Here is a 23,107-nt window from a genome sequence, read left to right as displayed (position 1 = left end):
GTGACCTATTTCCATTCTATGGAGGTCAAGTGCGAACGAACACCCCCATAATTTTATTATACCATATTTCTTCAAACTGAAACATAATTATCAAAGTATACTTACGCAGATAGATATGAAGTCTTTATTAAAGTTTGTGCCTATTCCCATTCTATGGAGGCCAGGCGCAAACGCAGACCCCACAATTTTATTATACCATCCCTATTTAAGTTAAAACATACTTATCAAAGTATGTACATCTATATCAAAACCACTTTAAACGTTTTTTTTTGTTTTTTTTAAATTTATTTCCATACTTTGTGGACCAGGGGCGAATGCAGACCCCACAATTTTAATGAACCACCGTTCTGCCAGATCAAACATACCCATTCTTGTCTTGATACATCTTCTATCATTATATGTAATCAGTTTTTTTAAAATAGTCAACAATATAGGAGCCTATTTGTGACCAAACACATAGACATTCAGCTTTATATTATAGATATATGCACATAAAGTTATGAACAGTACATAGGGCATAGCTGGGCTGAACTTATACACTGAAATTTAGTTTATGTATGAAAATCAAAGAGATATAACATGAGAAATATTTGGAATCAAGTCTCCCCTTGCTGTTATTTCAGATCATTTGAAACCATAGCAAGTTTTAGTCTTCCAATCCACAAGGCCAGAAGTTTTAGGGAAATATCAGATATTTTGTAATTCATATGCAAAACTAGCAAAACAAATGACTATGAAATATTGGTAAACGTGCAGTATCTTTCCACTCACAAAAATCCTTTAAAATTACCACCTTTATAGACATTCAATGGCAATGACAATATTAATCTCAGGAAATGAGTAGTTTCCAAGATATGAATAAATTATTTTTAAAAATACGGGATCACTTTTCTAGATTAATTTAACGTAAAATCAACAACCACTTTATATCCACTTGGGGGGAGGGGTTACTTGGTAATTGTGGCCTGGTAGACCAATACAAAACCTATCTTTTAAAAAAAGGTAGGTTTTGTGGTGGTTTACCTGGCCACAAACACCACTCCTAAAAATAAGTAACAGACCCCTCCCCCCTGTGTCCATAGAGTGCTCATTTTATGTTAAAGTAATATAGAAAAGTGATCCCCCAATTTCTAAAAATGTGCGACCCTAAGGGGCAAATGTCACATAGCCCACTGCATAATTTTAGTCATTTGCTATCCAAATGAGTCTTCATTTGTTAAATTCTGATCAATAGTCACCAAGAATTCGAACTTATAAAATTGCCAAAAGAAGTGGTGTGTATGTGTATATATACTACTAGCTAAATGAAATATTGAAATGCTCATATCTTTGGTACTATGGAACAAAACTACATGAAAATTTGCAGGCTTTTTTTAAGATTATAATACTATTCTATGGTTAAAATTTTATGACAATTGGTAAAAAAAGAACCTATATTTTCAAACCAATAAAATATGCCCAAATTTGCCTACATTTTCTATAGTGTCTTAGCAAGCCATCTTGAGTTTTACTGCTTTGGAATGAATTTTGCTTAGTTTTTTTTTTTTGTCTCCCTTGTGGCCTTGCCCGGCCACTAATGTGTGTGCATGTGTAAAGACACTTATCAACCTATATACTCAACAAATTCTTGATCTACAGATTTGAAGTTTAGAATATAGGGTATTCAGACATGTGGAAAACTTAATCGGTTTTCATCCAGAAAAAGGAGCTGGTAGTGGGTCAAAATTGGTTCTTGGGAGTCATCGGATTTTTATCTGTTTGTCAATTGTTTCATGAATGCGCATGCATGAATCATTCACATGACTGGTTACTTATGTTAATAAGTAGGTGTGAAAACACTCTTTAAAGATCGTGTCAAGCTGGCCAATGGTTATTGTATTTGACTCCGTCTTTAGGTTTTAGTTTCGATCTCGGCTCCAGTATTTTTTTTTTTTTACTTACAAGTAGTGAACTGTTTAGCAAAAACAATACATGCACAGGTTTCGGTTTCTGTATGAATTAAAATATATTTATGCAATATTTTATGACCAGGCAACACTAGGCGGCCTACTAGTGTGTGTGTGTGTATATATATATGTGTATATGTATATATATATATATATACATATATATATAATTTTATACACACACACACATACTAGTAGGCCGCCTAGTGTTGCCTGGTCATAAAATATGCATAAATATATTGGAAAAATTATATATATATAACAAAACATTTTTCCAATTTGGTGTTAACTTAGTAATAAAACTTGACAATTAGCTGACTTGCACTCAAATTTTCACCAAGACAATATGAATATTTAACTATTTACCAAATAGCAAAATAAGTTTCATTGGAATAAAGTACTTTTTCACTACCAAAAATAGTTTTTTTTTTGGGGGGGGGGTCCATGTTTAACTAAATTGCGAAATTGATTTTATACTCTATCAAACAAGAGTGGTTTGAGCAGCGCTTCTCCAAATGTGGGAACAATACTCCATCTTAGGAGGTATCTGATTCTTATGATTAAAGGATTGTGGCAAGAATAAGGTACTTTCTAGAGAAGTAAAATGGTTCAATCATTTTTCCAGCAAATTTGGCAAAAGATTTGATGTAAGTCTTCCATTTTAGATTTGGAATGAAAGTGTTCATTAGATTATGAAGTTCACTTTGTAATCTATCAAGACAATCTCTATCTTAGAATATCTTGTATTTCTTTCCACTTTCAGAGCAAAGTATAGTATTTGTCTGATACTACACTTCATCTCTTCTATCCTCTGTCTGTGTAGAGACCTCATTCTGAGCTGAGGCTATTCTAATTTTTGTCCTAAGCCAGTGTGTTTTGTATAGCTGGATTTTCTCCACATTAAAAACCGACCTTTGTCTGCCTTTGTGGGGAGTTAAGTGAGTAGACTTTTATGAGTAGAGAGTTGATCAAGTTGGATATTTTCTGTATCAATAAAGATACAGGTCTTCCATTTTAGATATTGAGTGATAATCAGTCCTAAGAAATTGACAAAACAAGGGATTTCATTAAAGAAAGTCCTAGTGAATGAGTTTTCATTCTCAGTCAGTGCTGTGCTGTGTGGGAGAATGGACAGCAAGAGTAAAGATTCAGTTGTTAGAGATCTTGAGTTAACACTTGATCGACAGTGGCAGCATAGTTTGTTGTTAAAGAGTAAAGCTTGCATGTTGGATATGTTCTCTCTATATGGCAACCATTGTTTGTGTCATAGTATTGTTATATCGATGAATACAGCATCATCATGACGGGCTCCTTGCCCGGACCAATGTGACTCTTCCTCTCCAGAGTTTCCTGTCTTCCATCAGTTGCCTCAGATCTTCAGGTTCACAGTTGGCATCATGTGCTATTTGTTGGATGTACATGGATCTAGGTCGTCCTCCGCTTGCGCGTCTGTGTCGTGGAGTCCATAGCAATACATCACTCACCAATTCATGCTTGCTCCTTAGACAATGACCGGCAAATCGTAGGTGTCTTTCTCTGATTTGCCGGTCATTGTCTGAGGAGCAAGCATGAATTGGTGAGTGATGTATTGCTATGGACTCCATGAAAGATTCAATATGAATACAGCAGTTGCATAAAACGTCTCAAGTTTATTTAGTTTATCAATGACACATTAAACATGGATGAAAGACATGTAATGTGTGAAAGCAGACAAGGGACGTAACTAGGAACATTAAATCCTACACAAGAGAATACAGAAAATGGACAAGTTGTTGGAGAGACAAAAATGTGAATAAGCGGAAATTTGAAGTTACATAGTTTTGACAGTGGTGAGATATCACTCTGAAAATAACAAAGTTAATTTGTTTGCTTGATCATTGTCAACGCATGTTGACTCTACCAGGAAGATACCCTAACAATAAGGCATACTTGCTTCTTTGCTCTCGTGAGTAAAAATGACAAGGAAATGAAAAACTTAAATTCAAATGATTGTGATTGGTGGAAAATATTACATTTTGAAGTATATGCTTATCTACTATTAATTGAATACAAACATGGTAAAAATGTACATGTCCTGAATGCATTATAATATGGACATATGAAAAGAATAGGATTGAATAAGCGTTTCACTTTGAAAAACTTGTCGGGTAAAAGAACATATGTAAATATTGGATGCATTTCAGTTCTTTTAATTAGATTGATAAATTTTTTATGGACGAATGAAGTCTCCAAAGTTTGTTCAGCTTTTAAGTTGTCCTTTCTCCTATTATCTAAAACAAATGTGCACAGTGGAAAGATATCAAATTTTTAGTGGTATATAGTTTTTGTTTCTCCTTCCATATTTACATATAGAGTAAATTGAAACAAAGTATAATGAGTCACTTTCATGAATTTGCTTCTTTGAATACAGTTTATCAATGACAAACATTAAACACCAACAAAATCTTCTGGTGTGTGTTTATTTCTAAAATGATTTTTTTTTCTTCATCAAACTGATATAAATTAATTTATTCACATTTATTTACTTTAATTTACTCTTCAATGACTTTGTTTGCCCGCGAAAGTTCTTGCAGCAGTACTTTGAGTATGTAATGTAATGAATTTGATTTAATTTCCATTATCTTCATAGTTTGGTGAATACTTATTTACTCTCTGTTTTAATTCTTTTTTGTTTTCTTGTGTATGTGAAAAATCAATCATCCTGAGGAAGTCTTTAAATACAGATGAGATATTGATGAATATATAATTGTTTTTTCCTTTTCACAATCAATTTTTCATCACGTTGAAATATTTTGATAATTTAATCTTGTGTTATATATATCTCCTCAACTGACCTTTGGGCCTTGATAAGTGGTGACTCCCTTGTAAAATATATTTTTGACAAAAGAAAAAGGTACAATTTTCTCTTATTGTGCAGCCAAAATTCCCCAATCAATATGTGAGTTGATATCGTTGTTGGGACAAGGTGTACGATCTTGCAGAAATAACCTTACTTCCTCCTGCCTTGTTTGATTACATCGTCTTTACAGAATATCATTGTAAAAAAAAAAATCAATATTCTACTGACAAGACGATATTGCACCTCCTACCCCATCAATGGAGGTTACTCTCATCTTGAAGAAAACTTGGTAATTCTTACTATAACGGTAATATGTTGTTTGAAGTGGAATGCCTCTTTGTACAATCTTTATTTTCTTGACATTTTTAGAAATATTTTTAGGTATATTTTTTACTTTTTATAGACATTTTAAAACTATTGATTCTTTTTTATACTTAGGAAATAAGGTGGAGGTTATTTTCCACGCCTGTCTTCTGAATAAAGGGAAATGTTTCCAAAAAACGTGTGTGTGTGTGTTTTTTATATTTTAGATTGTGAGTTAGGTGTCAAGGCGTCCATTCATACATTACATTGAAATTTCTTCATGGTTGAAGTAGAAAGGAATTCTAAAGGAGAATGGCCAAAAAAAAAACTGTTAGAGTAAAAAAATTGCTAGCATTTTAGAACCTTTGCAGTGAAACACATTCCATGGAAGTATTTGTAAAACAGGTCTGGGAGTCAAAATTGTAATGATGTGACAGGAACTGAAGTTTGGTAGACGGTGCGGGACATTAAATTAGAAATTCTCTTTTACATCCTGTCTAACATGTTATTGCACCAGCTAAGATGTACTTGAAATGGCATTCACCAAAGTGTGTTGAGCCAGCTCCATCCATCCTTGCCACTTCATCCCTCATTAAGACTGACTCGACCTGACAATTTGAATTCAGCAATTGAATAATCTCTACTCACTCCTTGTTCCAACGGCAAACTCTGTAGACTCTAATGCCCTGATTGGGTTCCAGGTCAGCTTTATCATCAGCCAGTTTTTTTGTTAATTATAACTCTATAAGGGAACCGAGGCAATTACTTCATAGATGCATTTTCCTGTTTGATGACAAAGTACATAACACAGCCAGCTTGTTAGGAAGACTCATCAGGGGAATTATTTGCAGCAAAAAACACTGTTTGAAAGTGCTGTCATCGGACATGGAGGATGTAATGCAGATGGTGTTCAAAAGTCTCCAATCACCTAACATCTTACCATCTCATTAAGGAGGATTGTTCACACCAGTGTTTACTTTGGTGCTGCACTTTATCTCAGTTGGGAAATAAGTCGCCAGAAGGTATGTCTGCCCAACAATAGTACATGCATGGGCGAATGATGGCTTCATACAGATATAGGAAACTGGTCGGTGAGAAGATTTTTGGCCCAGTAGAAGAAACCTGCCTTCTTTGCAGTATCTTTTATGTATTCATTCCAAATTGTGTTGCGTGAGAATGTTAAATTGAGAAGTTTGAATGCTGGAATCTTGGAAACAATACTATCAACCATGGCAAAGATTTCTTGTTAAAGGAAAGGAGCTTTGTCTTGCAATGCTTGTAGTTGCATTGACCATGACCATTCATTTTCGGACCCATTCTACTACAGATAAAAATCATTTTCTAACGATTCGATCATAGTAATCCATTGGGTCATCTATTGTTTAAAGAGGGACATAAATTTCCAAAGCCAGTTAAATATAAGAACATTAAAAAATTAAAATCCCAAAATAGTCTTTCTGCTCTTTTCCTCTTCAACTACAGTTAAATACTATTATTGTCTGATGATATTCCCTGTTTATAATGGACGATTCCAATGTTTTTCTTTCCTTTTTATCACTTTCAGCTGTTAATGAACAGAAAAGTGGTTGAAGTGAATGGTAGAAAAAATAAAGGATATTCAAAAACATTCAGTGAGGTGACAGCAATAGCTGGACTCTTAGTAAATAACTAGTCACTTGATGAGTTATTGGCAAATTATGGCTACTTAGAACAATTAATTTTTTTTTTTTAACAAATATAACTCTTTTCCAATACTGAGAAATATTTTTTCATATATTTTGTGTTTAAAATATATATGAAAAAAGAAGCCTTTGGAAGATAAATGTTGACTGTGCTTTAGGATAATAGATTTTTTGTCTGTAAGAAGTTAATTCAAACTCAAATAATACTGTCTGCTGCATCAACAAAGTTGTTTACATTTGGTATCCTTATCTCAACCCAAAGATTTTTTTATGCTGAATGCATGTTTATTTTGTATAGTTAAATGTGCACCGATTTACTTTTGCATGCATAACTTCTCACCCCCCAACCCCTTCATGTACACACACTTTTTGCTTTAGCTTTGGAAAAAAACAAATTTATATCTAAAGAAAAGCATATTTAAAAATTTTCTTTGTTACAAACTTTTTTCTAATCTATACACTAGAACAGCGGTTCTCAACCGGGGGCGAATCGCCCTCTAGTGGGCGAAAATCAAATTTTTGGGGGCGATTTTCAATCAATTTTATCTGTGAAAAATTTTGACATTTTTGCGAGTAAATTTTTTAAATTTTTTGAAATTATAAACGCGTAGCTAAACTATTAGTGCAAAACTTTGGTCACGTGACCTATGAATTGCTCTCTTATAAATGAATTGTCAGTTTTGAATATTCAATTTATTTCAGTAAATCCGATTCTCCAGTGACATTGTCTTACAAGTGTTTACAATTTTTATTCGCTCTGTTATATTACAGATTCGTTCATATTTACATAAACAAAACACTAACTCAATATACGGAACTAATGTCGGACGGCAACACACTGAGCGTGCACCATTTCCGTTTAAAAATAAAGTTTGATTATATAATTATTTGTTTATTAAAAGCTCAAAAAATTATATTGAGAAATAGAATATTGTTTTATGACCAAAAATTATAAGGGGGTCCACCAAGAAAAAAAAGAAGGGAAAAGGGGTCCATGGGTCAAAAAAGGTTGAGAACCGCTGCACTAAAACATCTCTGGATTTTGTTATCTCTAATGTTTGCATTTCGTCACCATGCACAATGATGTAAATAAAGGCCAAATGATAACAAGTAGGAAAAAGGGTAAGAATTGAAGCGGAAGAGCAGATTAAAAAAAAAAAAAAAAAATGATTATCTAAGAAATGTATGTGCTTATTTAAGCAGATGACCTCACAAAATAAGAATTATTTTTTTAATGATATAATTAATACCGACTTGATTGGTCATGTGAGGGTGTCTAGTGAATACTCCTAAATGATTTTTTTTTTGTAGTGATATTTATATTAAACTCCTTTAGTTAATTATTACATGTAATTATATTCATGCAGATATTCTACATGATTTATACTTGCATATTTGTGTAAAAAGGTTATAGTAAACACAAACCTCTTTCTATATTTTATGCATGCATATATATATTTGTTTAAAAGATTTTGCGTAGCAAACTCCTGTCAGGTTTTGGTTTACAGACATGAAACTAAATATATAGGGTATTCAAACTCGTACAAAACTTTATATTTGTTTTTTAGCTGGGGGAAAACCGGTGAAAATTTAAAAAAATGAACTTTGCCAGGTGAGGGTCAAACAACATTATCACAAATATGCATGCATAACGTAATAGCTATTGGTTCATGTTTTAATTTTTAGTCTTGCAACAAACGTGTCTTCATAGCTCAGACATTAATGTTAAAGGAAAAAGTAAATCGTAAGCTAAACGTTTTGGCTTCGATTCTCTGGTGGGGCACTAGTGTTTTTTTTTTTTTTTTTTTTTTTTTTTTTTCTCCCAAACTTAAATCCGTACTATATATTAGGTCCAATATAGTAAGAAATCTCATTAATCAAAATATATTTAAGCATATTTTACGACTGGGCAATGCCGGGCAGCCTGCTAGTATTTTTTGTCAACTAATTATGTTTCTATCTGCATATAAACAAAATGTAAATATAGTTATCTACCATACAACTATAATGATTGAATTTCCTGGCAACATCCAGTAGTAGTTTTAAGTTAAATTTGCCAGGAAATATTTTTTCTCATCTGAAATGGGTTTGTCTTATTTTGAGATTATTTTTACAACATTTGTCGTAATGTGATATTAAGGTATGGAGAATTTTTATTCCAAGATAAGGAATTCTTTCTTCAATATTTTATTTTTTCCCCTAGTCATGTATTAAATAAATGTAAACATAAATTTAAAGGAAAAGATTTCAGATAAATATAAGTTGCTTACTTTTAATGCTCATTGTGGCCATAGAATAATTGTTGCTTGACTTAGTAGTCATGCATATTTTTTTTTTTTTTTTTTTTTTTTTTTGTATTTTAACTTTGTGACCAACGTTCCATAATCTTATATTTACTTAGTTTTTATACAACAGGTAGCAAAAGTATTTGATACATTGTTCTTTTCATATTTCTCAAAAAAATATTAAGTCACTTTGAATGAAATTACACTCAATTTTTAGACAGATATTATCTATCTAAAAATAAAACTGAAATGGAGATACACTTAGTTGAAAAATATTAACAAAAAATAAAATTACTCCTATGCAAAAATATTTAACACATTTACTAATATTTATATATCCTCCAAACGCTTTCCATAACTGCCTACTTGTTTCTTACAAGCACTTGCTAGTAATTTCAGCTATTCTTCTTCGCAAATTTTCCTCAGTCTCTTGATATTGAGATCGCTTGCATGCACCTTAAGTCACGGCAAAGTACAGTTTAACTCCCCCCCCCCAAAAAAAAAAAAATTGTAACAAAATGTTTCTCAACTGATTCTGATAGGTTTCAATGTACTTTTTTTAACATACTAAAAATTTACCAAATTATGACCCCAGGAAAAGTTTTTCAAGATGGCGTCCAAGATGCCCACGAAACCTTTAATGATCATAACTCAATAACTATTAACTCAAATTTGATCTTGGTGTCTATTCTTACATTTTTGGTGGTAAAGAATGCATTAAGACAACTAGGGATATTATTGAGCTTTTAAATCATGAAATTGGATTCTTAACCTTCAGATGGTCACTATCATCTTATGCACTTACAACAAGCAATAGTCAAAATAATTTATTCTTAGAAGTACAATAGCAAACTAATTATGAACGTCTTTAAGGTTTGTTACCTTACAGTACTTATGTTTATATAATCTAATTATATCAAATCCTAATTGCACTTAACAGAGCCTTATATTCCAAGTACTTGGTTATATTAGTTAATAACACTTTTATCTGCATAGAGCACGTTTTAGAGTTTCAATTTTGTGTCATCCTCCTCCTCGGTATCAACCTCTTGAGTGTTGTTTGGGTTGTTAGTTTCTAGTCTGGCAAGGGGCACACACACCAGTGCAAGGGAGGCCATAACGTCTGCAGCTGCATAGATAATTTGCGTCCCTCTGAACAGTTGCAATGGATAATTTTCAAGTTTGTCAGGTGCAGCATTGTTTTGGGTCATAACTGGAATTAACTGATCATTCTTGAGTTTCCATTTCCGTTCAATTGGGGTCATTTCACTTGCATTTCCCATCCATACCATCATTTGGAAGTGCACATGTTGGCTATGGAAACTTGTTGCTGATGTTGGGAAGCCTTTCAGGAGTGACTAATGCTTCAACAGTTGCCACATTTTTGTGGAAATGGTTTGGTGCAGTGATGATAAGGTATCATTACCTCCGAAGCAATAAACCATCAGTTCTTTGTCAAGACCTGATCTCCGCAACAAATATGGAAGGCAGTAATTGCAGTGAATGCAGCCAGGAGATTCGGTTCCTATCTGTCACAGTTACCACCTGATGAAGGCCAGAGCGAAACGTTGTGAAACAACTAAGAAAAGATGCGGATAATAGTCCACAATTAATAAAATTAATAAATAATACTCATCTCGATGAATTCCAATTAAAATTTTGTAGTACATCAACTCAGATGTGATAAGAATATTCCATGCATGGGTGAATGGTAGAAATGATATTGGCAGATAGGAAGTTTTCTAGCCTGTCTTACTAGGCTTGAACCTTCAGAAATTATAAATGAAGAGTAAGACCTCAAAGAAGCAAAATAGTTGAACAATGTCCTATGTGGGTTGAGGAAGAATTTAATACAATATGGAACCATTAATTATAAATCTATTAGAATTTCAAACTGAACTCTTTTATTCCATGGAAACAGGTTGCTCTCCTTTCAACCATGACCGGAGGTAATTAATTTTATTTTTACTATCATCTGTATTGAGGATGGAACCTTTAACTTCTAGAAGACTGTTATTTAGAACTAATTATTACATACCACTTCATTTGTTACGCCATAAGTTCATGTGGACAATTCTAGTTCTTTTTTTAAGATGTGTGTACTATTACACGTATTAATTACTAGATATTAATAGTAACACAACAAATCTAAAAAAAAAAAAAAAAAAAAAAAAATCTATCCCTGTGCCGGAACAGATAAAGTTCTAAGTAATAATCAATTTTAAGTGATGGTCTTCTGGAAGTTGAAGATTCAATCCTTAGTACAGATGACAATTTCTATCTGGTTATGACTGAAGGAATGAGAACCTACTTCCATGGATTAAATAAAGGATTCGGTTCCAAATTCTATACAGATCCAGAGTTCTATAAGATGCACTTAGAAGTTAAGTCGAAAGATTGTGAGAATAACATCTGAGGTGGGAACAGTAGTCTGAATAATCCAAAGACAAATGGAAATTTTCAGTAGTAAAACATTTCATGTAAACTTGAATAAGCAAAATTGAAGATGCAAATTTTTATTAAAAGGAAAACACAATCCAATTTCTTTTTTCTTGAAAGTTGAAATATTTAATTTCTGACCATATTAGGCCCATATTCAAAGAGTGAAAGTTTTTTTTTTTTTCTTGCAACTAAAATACTTACGTCCAAAGTGTGCTGTTTTTTGATGTTAAATGCACAAGGTGTGATTGAATTCTTCTCTTTGAGCTTTTTTTAGTGAGTGTTCACTTTAAAGGTATAAAAATTGGTATTAAAACTCTTGGCAGCATCATTAGATAAGCTTTCAGTGAACATAAAACTTTTTTGAACATGTTAAGATGCAATTTTTTATTAAAAGAAACAATACGATCAAATTTCTCTTTAAAGTTGAAATATTTCTTGCATAGTTTGCTTCAGTTTTGTACTGTTTTCCTTTATTTCCTATTTTGCATTGAAATATGTTTTTTTATTTCCAGTACCAAGTTGCTCAACTGTACTCTGTAGCTGAAGCTAGTAAGAATGAAACCGGCGGTGGTGAAGGAATTGAAGTTTTGAAAAACGAACCATTTGATGAAAAAGTTAACGTTCCGAAAGAACAACTTTACGCAAACGGCAAAAAATACACCACAGGCCAGTTTACCCACAAGATATACCATTTAAAACAGTAAGTACATTTATGTAAATGAATCAAAATTGATTCAAGGAAATAACAATGCTTCCTCTAGATTAAAAAGATTAAGAATATATATACTGGGTATCTCTATATATTTCTATAGTATAGGATTTGCTCCTAAACTAATTAACTAATCATTATGAGTTTTAGAACAGCTGCTTGGCATAAGAGTGGGTATTTATCTGGCTGAGCTGGCTTGACTTAACGGTCACAGCTTCCAAGTAAAATACCAATGTCTTCACTCTAATAAAATCAACTTGTTCCTTTCATTAAGAAAGGAACATAAGCATGTAAGTCGAGTTTGCAGGCTTTGGATGAAGATGGGATGTTGTTCTGGAGTTTCATTTTGTCTTCTTTTCTGGTGAAGAACAAGAGAATGGTTTTAGTATCTTATTTCCACAGAATCTCCTTCAGGAACTGCATTGTGAACAAAACTGGGTGAAAATTTTTAAAAGTGGAGAAAGGTACGTGTAGTTATGCACTAATCACCCATGTATTCTACAAGAGTTCGGATATGCCTGTTATAGTCAACTTATTACTACACAAGATATTGTGTGTGTATATACAGAAGAAATAGATCTATCATATAGCTGCTACAGACCCATTTAGCTTAAGCCTCAAATTTTCAACATTTTTTAGAATCAAACTCTTATTAGCCTTTGATCAAATTGAAATAAAGATTCTCGATGTAAGATTTAGCATCTTAATTTAATGTCTATAATCAGACGTAAATGGAGCAAAACTGTACTATTTGGGGTGGGAGTAATTTTACCATCCTAGAACAGGTATCCTAGTGTGTATATTTAATTTAATAATATAAAGATAAATGTTTTAGCAAGGAATATATAAAACTTGGATTTTCAAAAATAAGCTCTTATCGGTGGAAGGAACAAAAATTACTGGTTAGTCTAAATTTGAAAAATTGCAAACAAAAGAATTTTGACAATGTAGATAAATAAATAAAATTATATATTTTTTTGTATCCACATGTTTACTTTTTGTAAAACTTGCCAATTGTTGGGTTTGAACACTGAATTACAAATAGACATAGCAAAAATCCATAAATCAAAAACTCCATTTGGTATAATTAAATGACTATCCATAATATTAAAATTAGGTACTTTAAAATAAAAATCCATCCTTCAACTTTCCATGGAGAACCACACAAGATTTAAAATAGATACAAAGAACATTTTCAAATTTATACAGATGGAGCAAGAGATGGAGACGGGGTAGGATGTGTAGTCATCAATGACCGATTCCCTGGTCACAAAACTATTAAACAGGATATTCACTCTAACAATAAATAAATACAATCGTCTGCTGGATTCCAAGCCACATTGGCATCTACACGAATGAAAAAGCAGTAAAAGATTAATTACAACAAAATGCTACAAGAAAAATCGTTTATACAGATTTAAAACCAAAAAAAAAATATATTACAATAGAAAATGCAAGCATGAAAAGTAATATGGTTAACATTGATTGAGATTGTCTGACTTCCTTCCTCATCTTGGTTGTTATCGTTTCAGCCGTTTTTCCCTCCGGCCTTCATCAGGTGTTTTGTATCAAACTGAGGAACCGTTTGTTAGGAGTCTCGATCCCAACCCTTTATTATACAAATCCTTACCAAAAACAAGGAACACATCGCTCCGATGAGATATAGACAGCTGGTGCAGCATTACAATAAGCTACCACATATGTACGGTCTCCCCAAGATACACAAAGACGGTATTCCACTCAGACCCATAGTGAGCTGCTGAGGCTCAGCATGCCACCCACTGAGCAGGTACCTTGTGGATATAATAAACCCATTAGCAGGCAAGTCAGCAACACATGTAAAGAATTCTGCCCACTTCACGGAACTGATCAAGGGAGCACCCACCAGTACAAACCAAATGGTAAGCCTAGATGTGGTTAGCCTGTTCACTAAAATCCCAACTAGTAGTAATTCAAGACAAACTAGCTACAGACCTCTCCCTAGAAGAGCGCACGTGTACCATTGCCAAACTTAATGGAAATGCTGACATTCTGCATAGAAACAACCTACTTCAGAATGGGTACTGACCTATATTGACAAGAGGAGGGGCTAGTTATGGGCTCGCCATTATCACCAGTGATGGCGAACATATACATGGAATACTTTGAAGACATGGCCTTAGGTTCAGCTCCCTTAAAGCCAACCATGTGGCTAAGATACATTGATGACACCTTCATACTCTGGCCCCATCAGGAAGATATCCAGGCTCTCCTAGACCATGTGAACTCGATAAGATCATCGATACAGTTCACAATGGAGAAAGAAAAAGATAACCAACTGGACTTCCTTGATATACTCATATCACGCACAGAGCATGGGTTTAAGACATCCGTATATCGCAAGCCTACCTTCACCGGACAATACCTTAACTTTAACTCCCATCACCCATACAGTATCAAACATGGAATCGCACGCTGCTTACAACATCGAGCAGAGACAATAAGTAGCGATACCATTACATACCACCAAGAAATGGTCAGGTTGAAGAATACCCTCCGTCGTAACAACTACCTCGATAGCATACTATCCACCAGACGTGTTAATAGTATAAGAGAGGAGAATGAAACCCAAAAACCTCCAACGGTCTGCCTACCATATATACGAGGCATCTCCGAAAAGATTCAGAGAATATGTGCTCCCTACAACATCAGGACGGTATTCAACACTCAGACGACACCTGGTACGAGTGAAGCCCCGCATGGAGAACATGACCAAAAACTGCATATACTCCATCCCATGTAGTTGCAGAAAGGTTTACAAGGATGAAACATGCCGCCCCCTTAAAGTAAGGGTGGAAGAACACCGAAAAGCGGTAACTAAAGGGGAGACGGAAAAATCGGGTATAGCCAACCATGTCTGGATGGAGAGGGGGACCATCGCCCCCTATGGGATGAAGTAAAAATAATAAACACTGGAAAGTGAGAAAACTTAAAGAAACAGCTCACATGCTCGGACATAACAACCTACTGAGCAAAGCAAGCATAGAGCTGAATGCAATTTGGACACCTGATAGAGAAAACCTTGAATAACAACATAGGTTTAACATTAACAAAAACCAACTAAGAATTGTCCTAGTGACATATGGCCGAGTGGTCCTAGACGTATCAAAGTTTACAGTTACCCAAAGGTGCTGAGTTCAGTAAAAAGTAACATTCAAAACAGAGAATCAGCAACTATGTCCCAGAGCCTAGCTGGTGTCCGAACATGGAACATGGTACCCCCGTAATAATAATAAAGGGTTGGGTTCGAGACTCCTAGCAAACGGTTCCCCAGTTCGATACAAAACACCTGATGAAGGCCGGAGGGCAAAACGGCCGAAACATTGTGATGATAACAACCAAGATGAGGAAGGAAGTCCGACAATCTCAATCAATGAAAACACCTCATCTCAAAAATACAGACAATTACTAATATGGTTAAGCTTAAACATGGAAAAATAAAAGACCAGTTGTTAAAACTGGAAAAGAAAAGGACAAGATATTCTAGTAAAAAGTATAAATTTATAACTTAAAATATTGCAGCATTAAGAATTGATTATATAATGTTATAAATTGCATTTTAAAAAACTCTTAATGCTGCAATATCTTGTTATAAATTTTTTATTTTTTTTACAATATCTTGTCCTTTTCTTTTCCAGTTTTAACTAGTCCTTTACTTTTCCATGTTTAAACTTAACCATATTACTTTTCATGCTTGCATTTTTCTATTGTAATCCATGATTTTTCATGGCTTCCAATAAATTTACGTGTTCTTTGTTTAATTTCAGTCTTATTTTTTTGCCCCCATAAACATTACATTATACACATATGTAATAACAATGTACGCCACTCGTCTGCTTTCAATAAAATCCCCCTTATGATCTCCCTTACATTCTATTTCATTTGTTACTTCTCTTTCCACGGCAGCAGTGAATTATTAGCAACAGTAGTTGCTGAAGTGATGTGGATACTATGGAAAGCAGCCATAAAAAGTATCACTCACCTTACATATTTTTACAATTTTGAACACCAGAAAATTCATAACTTTTTTTTTTTTTTTTTTTTTTTTTTCACAATATAGCCGAGAAGGTGATCTATAAACTGTAATAATTGTTTGAAAAATGAGGTGAGCAGTGAAGCTTTATAGCAGTTCTAAATGACTCTGGTGCTACCAGATCAGGCTGTCTTTTGGCTTCCTGAGACGAAATGCACCTACATTGATGTTTTTTGTTTTCTGATCTTTTTTGTAAAACTTAATTTTGTTCTGCAAAACCAAAAACAAAAACAACAGCCCCCTCCCTCCTCTTTTCTATCTCCCCCCCCCCACTCCCAGACCCTGTTGGTGGAGTATCAGAATACACCGACTGCCCCCCTGCAGAGATTAAAAGTCCCTCAATGGGGCCATCTGTTGGCCGTAGGTGGCGACCCGTAATGCCTTAGAACGGGATCCTGGTGGCTGAGCAACTCACGACCTTGGAACCAAATGGCCGTGATTTAGCAACACTCCACTTTGGCCCTTACTTCGGCTAGACGGGCGGTCGGGCAGGCTCGACCCGACCAACCGGCTAGTCATGACAGTCCCTAATAATAGTGTGAGACTAACCGTAGCCCTCGGCGCAAGAGGGTCCGTGTGTGCCTGGCGTGTGGGGTGGTGGCTGATCCTGTGGTCGGGGCAGTGGAAGAAAGAGTTTCAAGATGGCGCCTGCCTGCTTTTATTAGAGACGAAATCTCGCAGGATCGCAAATTAGCTAGGCCATCTTGAGGAATAAAAATCGGTCCATTGGAGGTGCGAGGCAGTCGGGTTCTGACGTTCGTGGCGATCAGTACAGTGACCGTTGGGTTCCGTTAGTGACCGTTGGGTTCCGTTTCTATTCGTGCAGTCAGCTGAGCTTTGTTAATTACCTTCGCGCCGTGGCTGTCATTGTTGGTTTGCTGTGTGTTGCCGTGGTTCTTCAGTGAAACGCTTCGTCGCCACGTCGGAAACTACACAAGATACTCTTACAAATAGTAAAACCCCATAAAGAGAAACACAAACACATTATACTCATATAAAAAATTAAAAAAAAACACACACATACTACCATTAGAAGGCAATGGCAAGGGCCAATCAGATGGTGAAAACTGATACTATTGACAACTAACCCTTTCTACACCTTGCTGGGTCCAAGGAAATGAAAAAAATCGTCATAAGCAGCTACACTCACTGTTTGAATATATCATCATTGTATCATCATCTCCCAATTTAGGGCTCCGAGGAGGGTGGGGAGCAAGGATGATGAAAAAAACAAAAAGTATTCTATGGCTTCCAAAAAAATTAAAAGGCCCCATCCAGAAATCGATGAAGATGAAAACACAAACTTTCCGGAGTATATAATCTTGGAATCGCAAGATAACACACAAATAACAAAAATGTCCCCATTCAAAATCGAAAGAATTATCAACAAAAATCTGAACACAAAACAAATTAAAGAATTAAAAAATGGAACTTTACTCATACAAGTATCTACTAAAAGTAGTGCCGAAGAAATTTTAACATGGACAAAGTTCCATGATATAAACATCAATGCCTACCCTCACAAAACCCTCAACACCTCAAAGGGAGTCATCAGATATCCAGAACTAAACACCTGCTCTCTAGATGAAATAAAAACAAACCTAAAAAATCAAAAAGTTATAGATACAAAAAGAATTACAATAAAAAGAAACGAACAAACAATTAACACCAACACATACATATTAACTTTCAATACTCCTACTCCACCAACTGAACTCAAGATTGGATATATTAACATTAAAGTAGAAACATATATCCCCAGACCACTTCGCTGCCTAAACTGCCAAAAATTTGGCCACTTCAAAGAATACTGCACCAGGAAAGCAGTATGTCCAAAGTGTAGCAGTAACGAACACCAGGAAACAGAATGCCAAGGAAATATAAAATGCCCAAACTGAGAGAACCATCCAGCATACTCATCGCTTTGCCAAAACTGGATCAAAGAAAAAAAAAAATAAATGAACTCAAATATACTAAAAACGTAAGTTTTACTGAAGCCAGGAAAATTATTGAAACAGCCACCACAACAGAACCAACTAGATCATACGCAGGTACAACCAAAAATCAATTAAAAACAATAGAAAAAACTGAACTAAAGGAAATCTCTACCCTCATAAAATCACTTTGTGAACTAGTTGAGACATTGAGGGCCACCTTACGGCAAATGCCGTCAACTCCAGCTGTACTTGGAAATAACTACCAAACAATTGAGAGTAAAATCTCACCAGATCCAAAAAACCAAACACAATCCCCTAACAAAAAACCCACACAAACTGAAAACATCCCAAAATCAAAAGAACACTCTCCTAGTACCCTTTGCAAAGGAACCAGAAAAGAAGAAAACCAAACAGTAGACATTCAAAATAGATTCCAAATTCTAGGAAAAAGTGAAACCGAAAACACCCTGGAAAAAAAAGAAACCAAACACAAGCAATCAAGAGGGAAAAAATGATAAAGATTCTCCAAAAACATCCGAACAGACAAGAACAATAAATGGGAAAAATTCCTCAAAGAAAACCAGCCCCACAAAAACCAAACCACGATCTCGCTCAACATCTAAAACCAGAGATAAATCAAGCATAAAAGCTAACAAACCAATTGAACACAAAGAACCAGAAGCTATGGAAACAGAAACCGAATCTACCAATGATAAAAAGCTCACAAATGCTCAAACGCACATGAAACAGTCCAATGATTCAAATACAAGAACTACAGACCAAAATAAATTTAAAACCTCCTTGGAAACAATGGAAATAGAAGACAAAACTTCTAAACCCCCATAAAAAAGAAAACACCCCTATTCCCAAGACAAAAGGGAAATCAAATACATAAAATCTAAACTATGGCCAACAAAATAATCCAATGGCATTGCAGAGGTATAAAAGCCAACCGGAATGAATTACTTCTATTGATATCCGATCTATGTCCCACAATAATATGCCTACAAGAATCCTTTTTAAAACCATCTGAAAATATCGATCTCCAAAGTTTTACTATACAACAAATAACCCAAATAGACCTTCAGGAGGAACATCCATTCTCATTAACAAAAACACGGCACAAAGCCAAATAAATCTACAAACTAACTTACAGGCAATTGCTGTCACAGCCACCCTACATAGAACGGACACAATTTGCTCCATTTATCTGCCTCCAAACGACCCCATAGATGAAACTGAAATAGAAAAACTCATCAACCAACTCCCTCGCCCCTTCTTATTATTAGGCGATTTTAATAGTCATAATGTTAGTTGGGGATGCTCAAACACGGATAGAAAAGGAATCACTATAGAAAATATTATCAACAACAACAATCTATGCATATACAACAACAAAAAACCAACCTTTATTCACTCCGCTACAAATTCGTCCTCAGCAATTGACCTCTCTATAAGTGATCCTAGTATCTTTATAGATTACAATTGGACAGTGCATATAGATACCTTTAGAACATTTTGGTCCTGAAATAATATAGACAATTGGACAGTGCATATAGATAACTTCAGAACATTTTGGTCCTGAAATAATCTCAAAAATTCCTCGCTGGAACCTTAAAAAAGCTAACTGGAATAAATTCAGATTACTATGCAAACACAAACTCCTACCTGAAAAATGTGAGAAAGACCCAATCACTCACTTTACATATACCATTATCTCAATAGCAGAAGAATGTATTCCTAAAACAAAATCATCAACCAAGTATAATCGTCCCTGGTTTAATAATGACTGTAAAAAGGCTATCAGGCTACGATGTGCTGTATTAAGAAAATTCAACAATCCAACCAACTACTCGGAATTTAAACAACTTTAAAATATGCAGGGCTAAAGCACGCCGAACAATAAACGAAGCCAAAAGGGAATCGTGAAAGAATTTTGTGTCTAAAATCAACAACACCACCAAAGACAAAACTGTATGGAATATGATTCAGAAAATATCAGGAAAAAACACCAGTCCCCCTGTCAACCACCTCTGTGTAAACAATAGTAAAATAACAAAAAAAGAGGACATGGCAAACCTGCTTGTAGATACTATTGCAAATAATTCATCTACTAAAAATTACGATAAAAAATTCCAGATCATTAAACAGGAATCAGAAAAAAACAAACTGAACTTTAAAAGTAATAACGAGGAAGAATACAACAAACCTTTTACCATCCATGAACTAAAGGATTCATTAAAAAAAGCCAACAACATGGCTGAGGGACCTGATGAGATAACGTATGAATTTCTAAAACAACTACCAGATGAACCATTAAAGTATTTACTTTCTATTTATGACATCTGGCTCAATGGCAATCTTCCAGCCATATGGAAACAAGCCACAGTCATTCCTATACCAAAACCAGGAAAGTATGCATCTGACCCCTCCAATTATCGCCCCATAGCTCTAACAAGCTGCGTGTGTAAGATCATGGAGAGAATGGTCAACACCAGATTAATTTGGTTTCTGGAAACAAATAAAATAACTAATTTTCAGTGTGGCTTCCGAAAACATCGTAGCACAACAGACCATTTAATTCGTTTAGAAACTTTCATCAGAAATTCATTTATACAAAAGAAGCATATGACTGCTATTTTCTTTGATCTTGAAAAGGCGTACGATACCACATGGAGGTATGGCATCATGAAAGATCTTAAAGAAGCTGGAGTGAAAGGAAAACTACCCATCTTCATCAACAACTTCATTAATAATAGACTATTCAATGTCCGTGTAGGAACGTGCCTATCGGACATCAAGGAACAGGAAACTGGAGTTCCACAGGGAAGTATTTTGTCGGTAACACTATTCAGCCTAAAAATTAACAGTATTGTTGGATGCATAAACCAAGGCGTGGATTGCTCTCTATATGTTGATGATTTTTTAATTGCATATAGCTCAAGACATATCCATATAATTGAGCGTCAACTTCAACAATGCATTGACAAAATAAAAAAATGGACAACTAAGAATGGCTTCAAATTTTCCATTAACAAAACAAAATTTATGCACTTTTGTCAACTAAGAAAACTGCACCCAGATCCTCTTTTAAAACTAAATGATATTCCGATTCCTGTTGTAAATGAACATAAATTCTTAGGGTTAATACTAGACAAAAAACTTACATTCATCCCTCATATAAAACATCTTAAAAATAAATGTAATAAAACCCTACAGCTAATGCGGGTCATTGCCCACATAGATTGGGGAGCGGACAGACAAACCCTATTAAAGTTATATAGGTCACTAGTGTGATCGAAACTAGACTATGGTAGCTTCATTTACGGTGCCACCAGAAAGTCGTATATAAAGATATTGGACACCGTTCAACATCAGGGCCTCAGGCTTGCGCTGGGAGCCTTCCGAATTTCCCCATCGATAGTCTCTATGCAGGAGCCAATGAACCCCCATTATCAATTCGACGCGACAAACTAGCCTTGCAATACTTGACCAAAATTCTCTCTTGCCCAGACAATCCTGCTTACGACTGCATTGCAAACTCACTAGATTACTCGCTCTATGATAGAGAAAAATCACAACCAACAAATCCAACCTCTAACTGTACCTTCAATCCAAATTACCAAAATCTATATGACCAAAAAGTAAAAGCTATAAAACCTTTTGGGCTCCGTACAAAACCACTAGTAGAAGATGCAGATATCACAATCACCAATATCCATAATGTCAACCAACTAAGCCTTCCACCCTGGCTACTAAAACAACCTAAAATCATCCTTGAATTAAATAACCTCCCAAAAAATCAAAGCCATCCACTAACCTATCAAGAAAAACTCCTTATCATTCAGGAAAAACACCCAAACCATCAGCACATATACGCAGATGGGTCCAAAGACAGCAACAAAACCGGATGCGGAGTCGTATCCACTAACATTACCTTACAGAAGCGACTACCAGACCATGCCTCAATTTTTAGTGCCGAAGCCACAGCCTTAGGTATGGCACTAGATCTCATCACTGACCTTACCCACAACAATTTTATAATTTTTTCAGACTCCCTATCGGTACTCGAATCCTTAAAGAATAAAAATTTAAATAACCCACTACTCATCAAACTGCTACAAAAAATACACACTCTTTCACAAAACAAAAGTATCAAATTCTGCTGGATCCCCAGTCATTTTGGAATTCAGGACAATGAAAAAGCTGACATAGCTGCCAAAAATGCTTTAAAACTCCCTAAAAGCAATATAAAAATTCCACATTCTGACTACAAACAACAAATAATCTCATTATGAAGAAATGGCAAGAAAGATGGAATAACTGTCCAAATAATAAACTTTTCAAGATCAAACCCACAATAGAAGAACGATTACCAGATGCCAGAAGATCACGTAGAGAGGAAGTGATTTTGTCCCGTATTCGCATAGGACATACGCACATAACCCACTCCTTCCTGCTAAAAAAAGAAGACCCTCCAGAATGTTTTGCATGCCAAGAACCTTTTACAGTAAAACACTTTCTTTTGAATTGTGGCGATCTCGCGTATATCCAGCAAAATTATTACCATGTCAACAATATGAAGGAACTATTTAAAAAAATAAACTCCAACAAAATAACATTTCTGAAAAAAGTAAATCTATATAAAAGAATATAACTTTAATTCAATCCAACTTTACACCCCACCCCCAAAAAAGGAAGGAAGCACATCACCTAATGATACAAAAAGTCTGATTTGACTCCCTGATTAAATTAAAATATCTATTCCAAAAAAAAAAGACAAAAAAACTGGAACTCGGCATTAAATAACCAAAAAAAAAAAAAAAAAAAGTTGATATGCCGTAAAACCAAACCAAACCAATCTAAATGACTAAAACTGACACTTAACCATA

At 34.7% G+C, this 23,107-nt stretch overlaps 1 protein-coding gene across 1 annotated transcript in view; it reads left to right on the top strand.

Annotated features, from left to right (window-relative positions):
• The window catches only part of LOC145255751 (phosphatidylinositol transfer protein alpha isoform-like), a 164,331-nt gene that overhangs the window by 80,756 nt on the left and 60,468 nt on the right, over nt 1–23,107 (top strand). The window contains exon 3 of the mRNA XM_080114397.1: nt 12,010–12,197. Coding sequence (XP_079970523.1) covers nt 12,010–12,197 — 188 coding nt within the window. The remainder of the gene's footprint in view (nt 1–12,009; nt 12,198–23,107) is intronic.

Source organism: Euprymna scolopes, chromosome 31 (genome assembly GCF_053919585.1).
Source record: "Euprymna scolopes isolate OS-2025 chromosome 31, ASM5391958v1, whole genome shotgun sequence".
Classification (NCBI taxonomy): domain Eukaryota; kingdom Metazoa; phylum Mollusca; class Cephalopoda; order Sepiida; family Sepiolidae; genus Euprymna; species Euprymna scolopes.
Note: the sequence above shows the minus strand (reverse complement) of the source record. Positions and strands in the feature narration are given on the sequence as shown.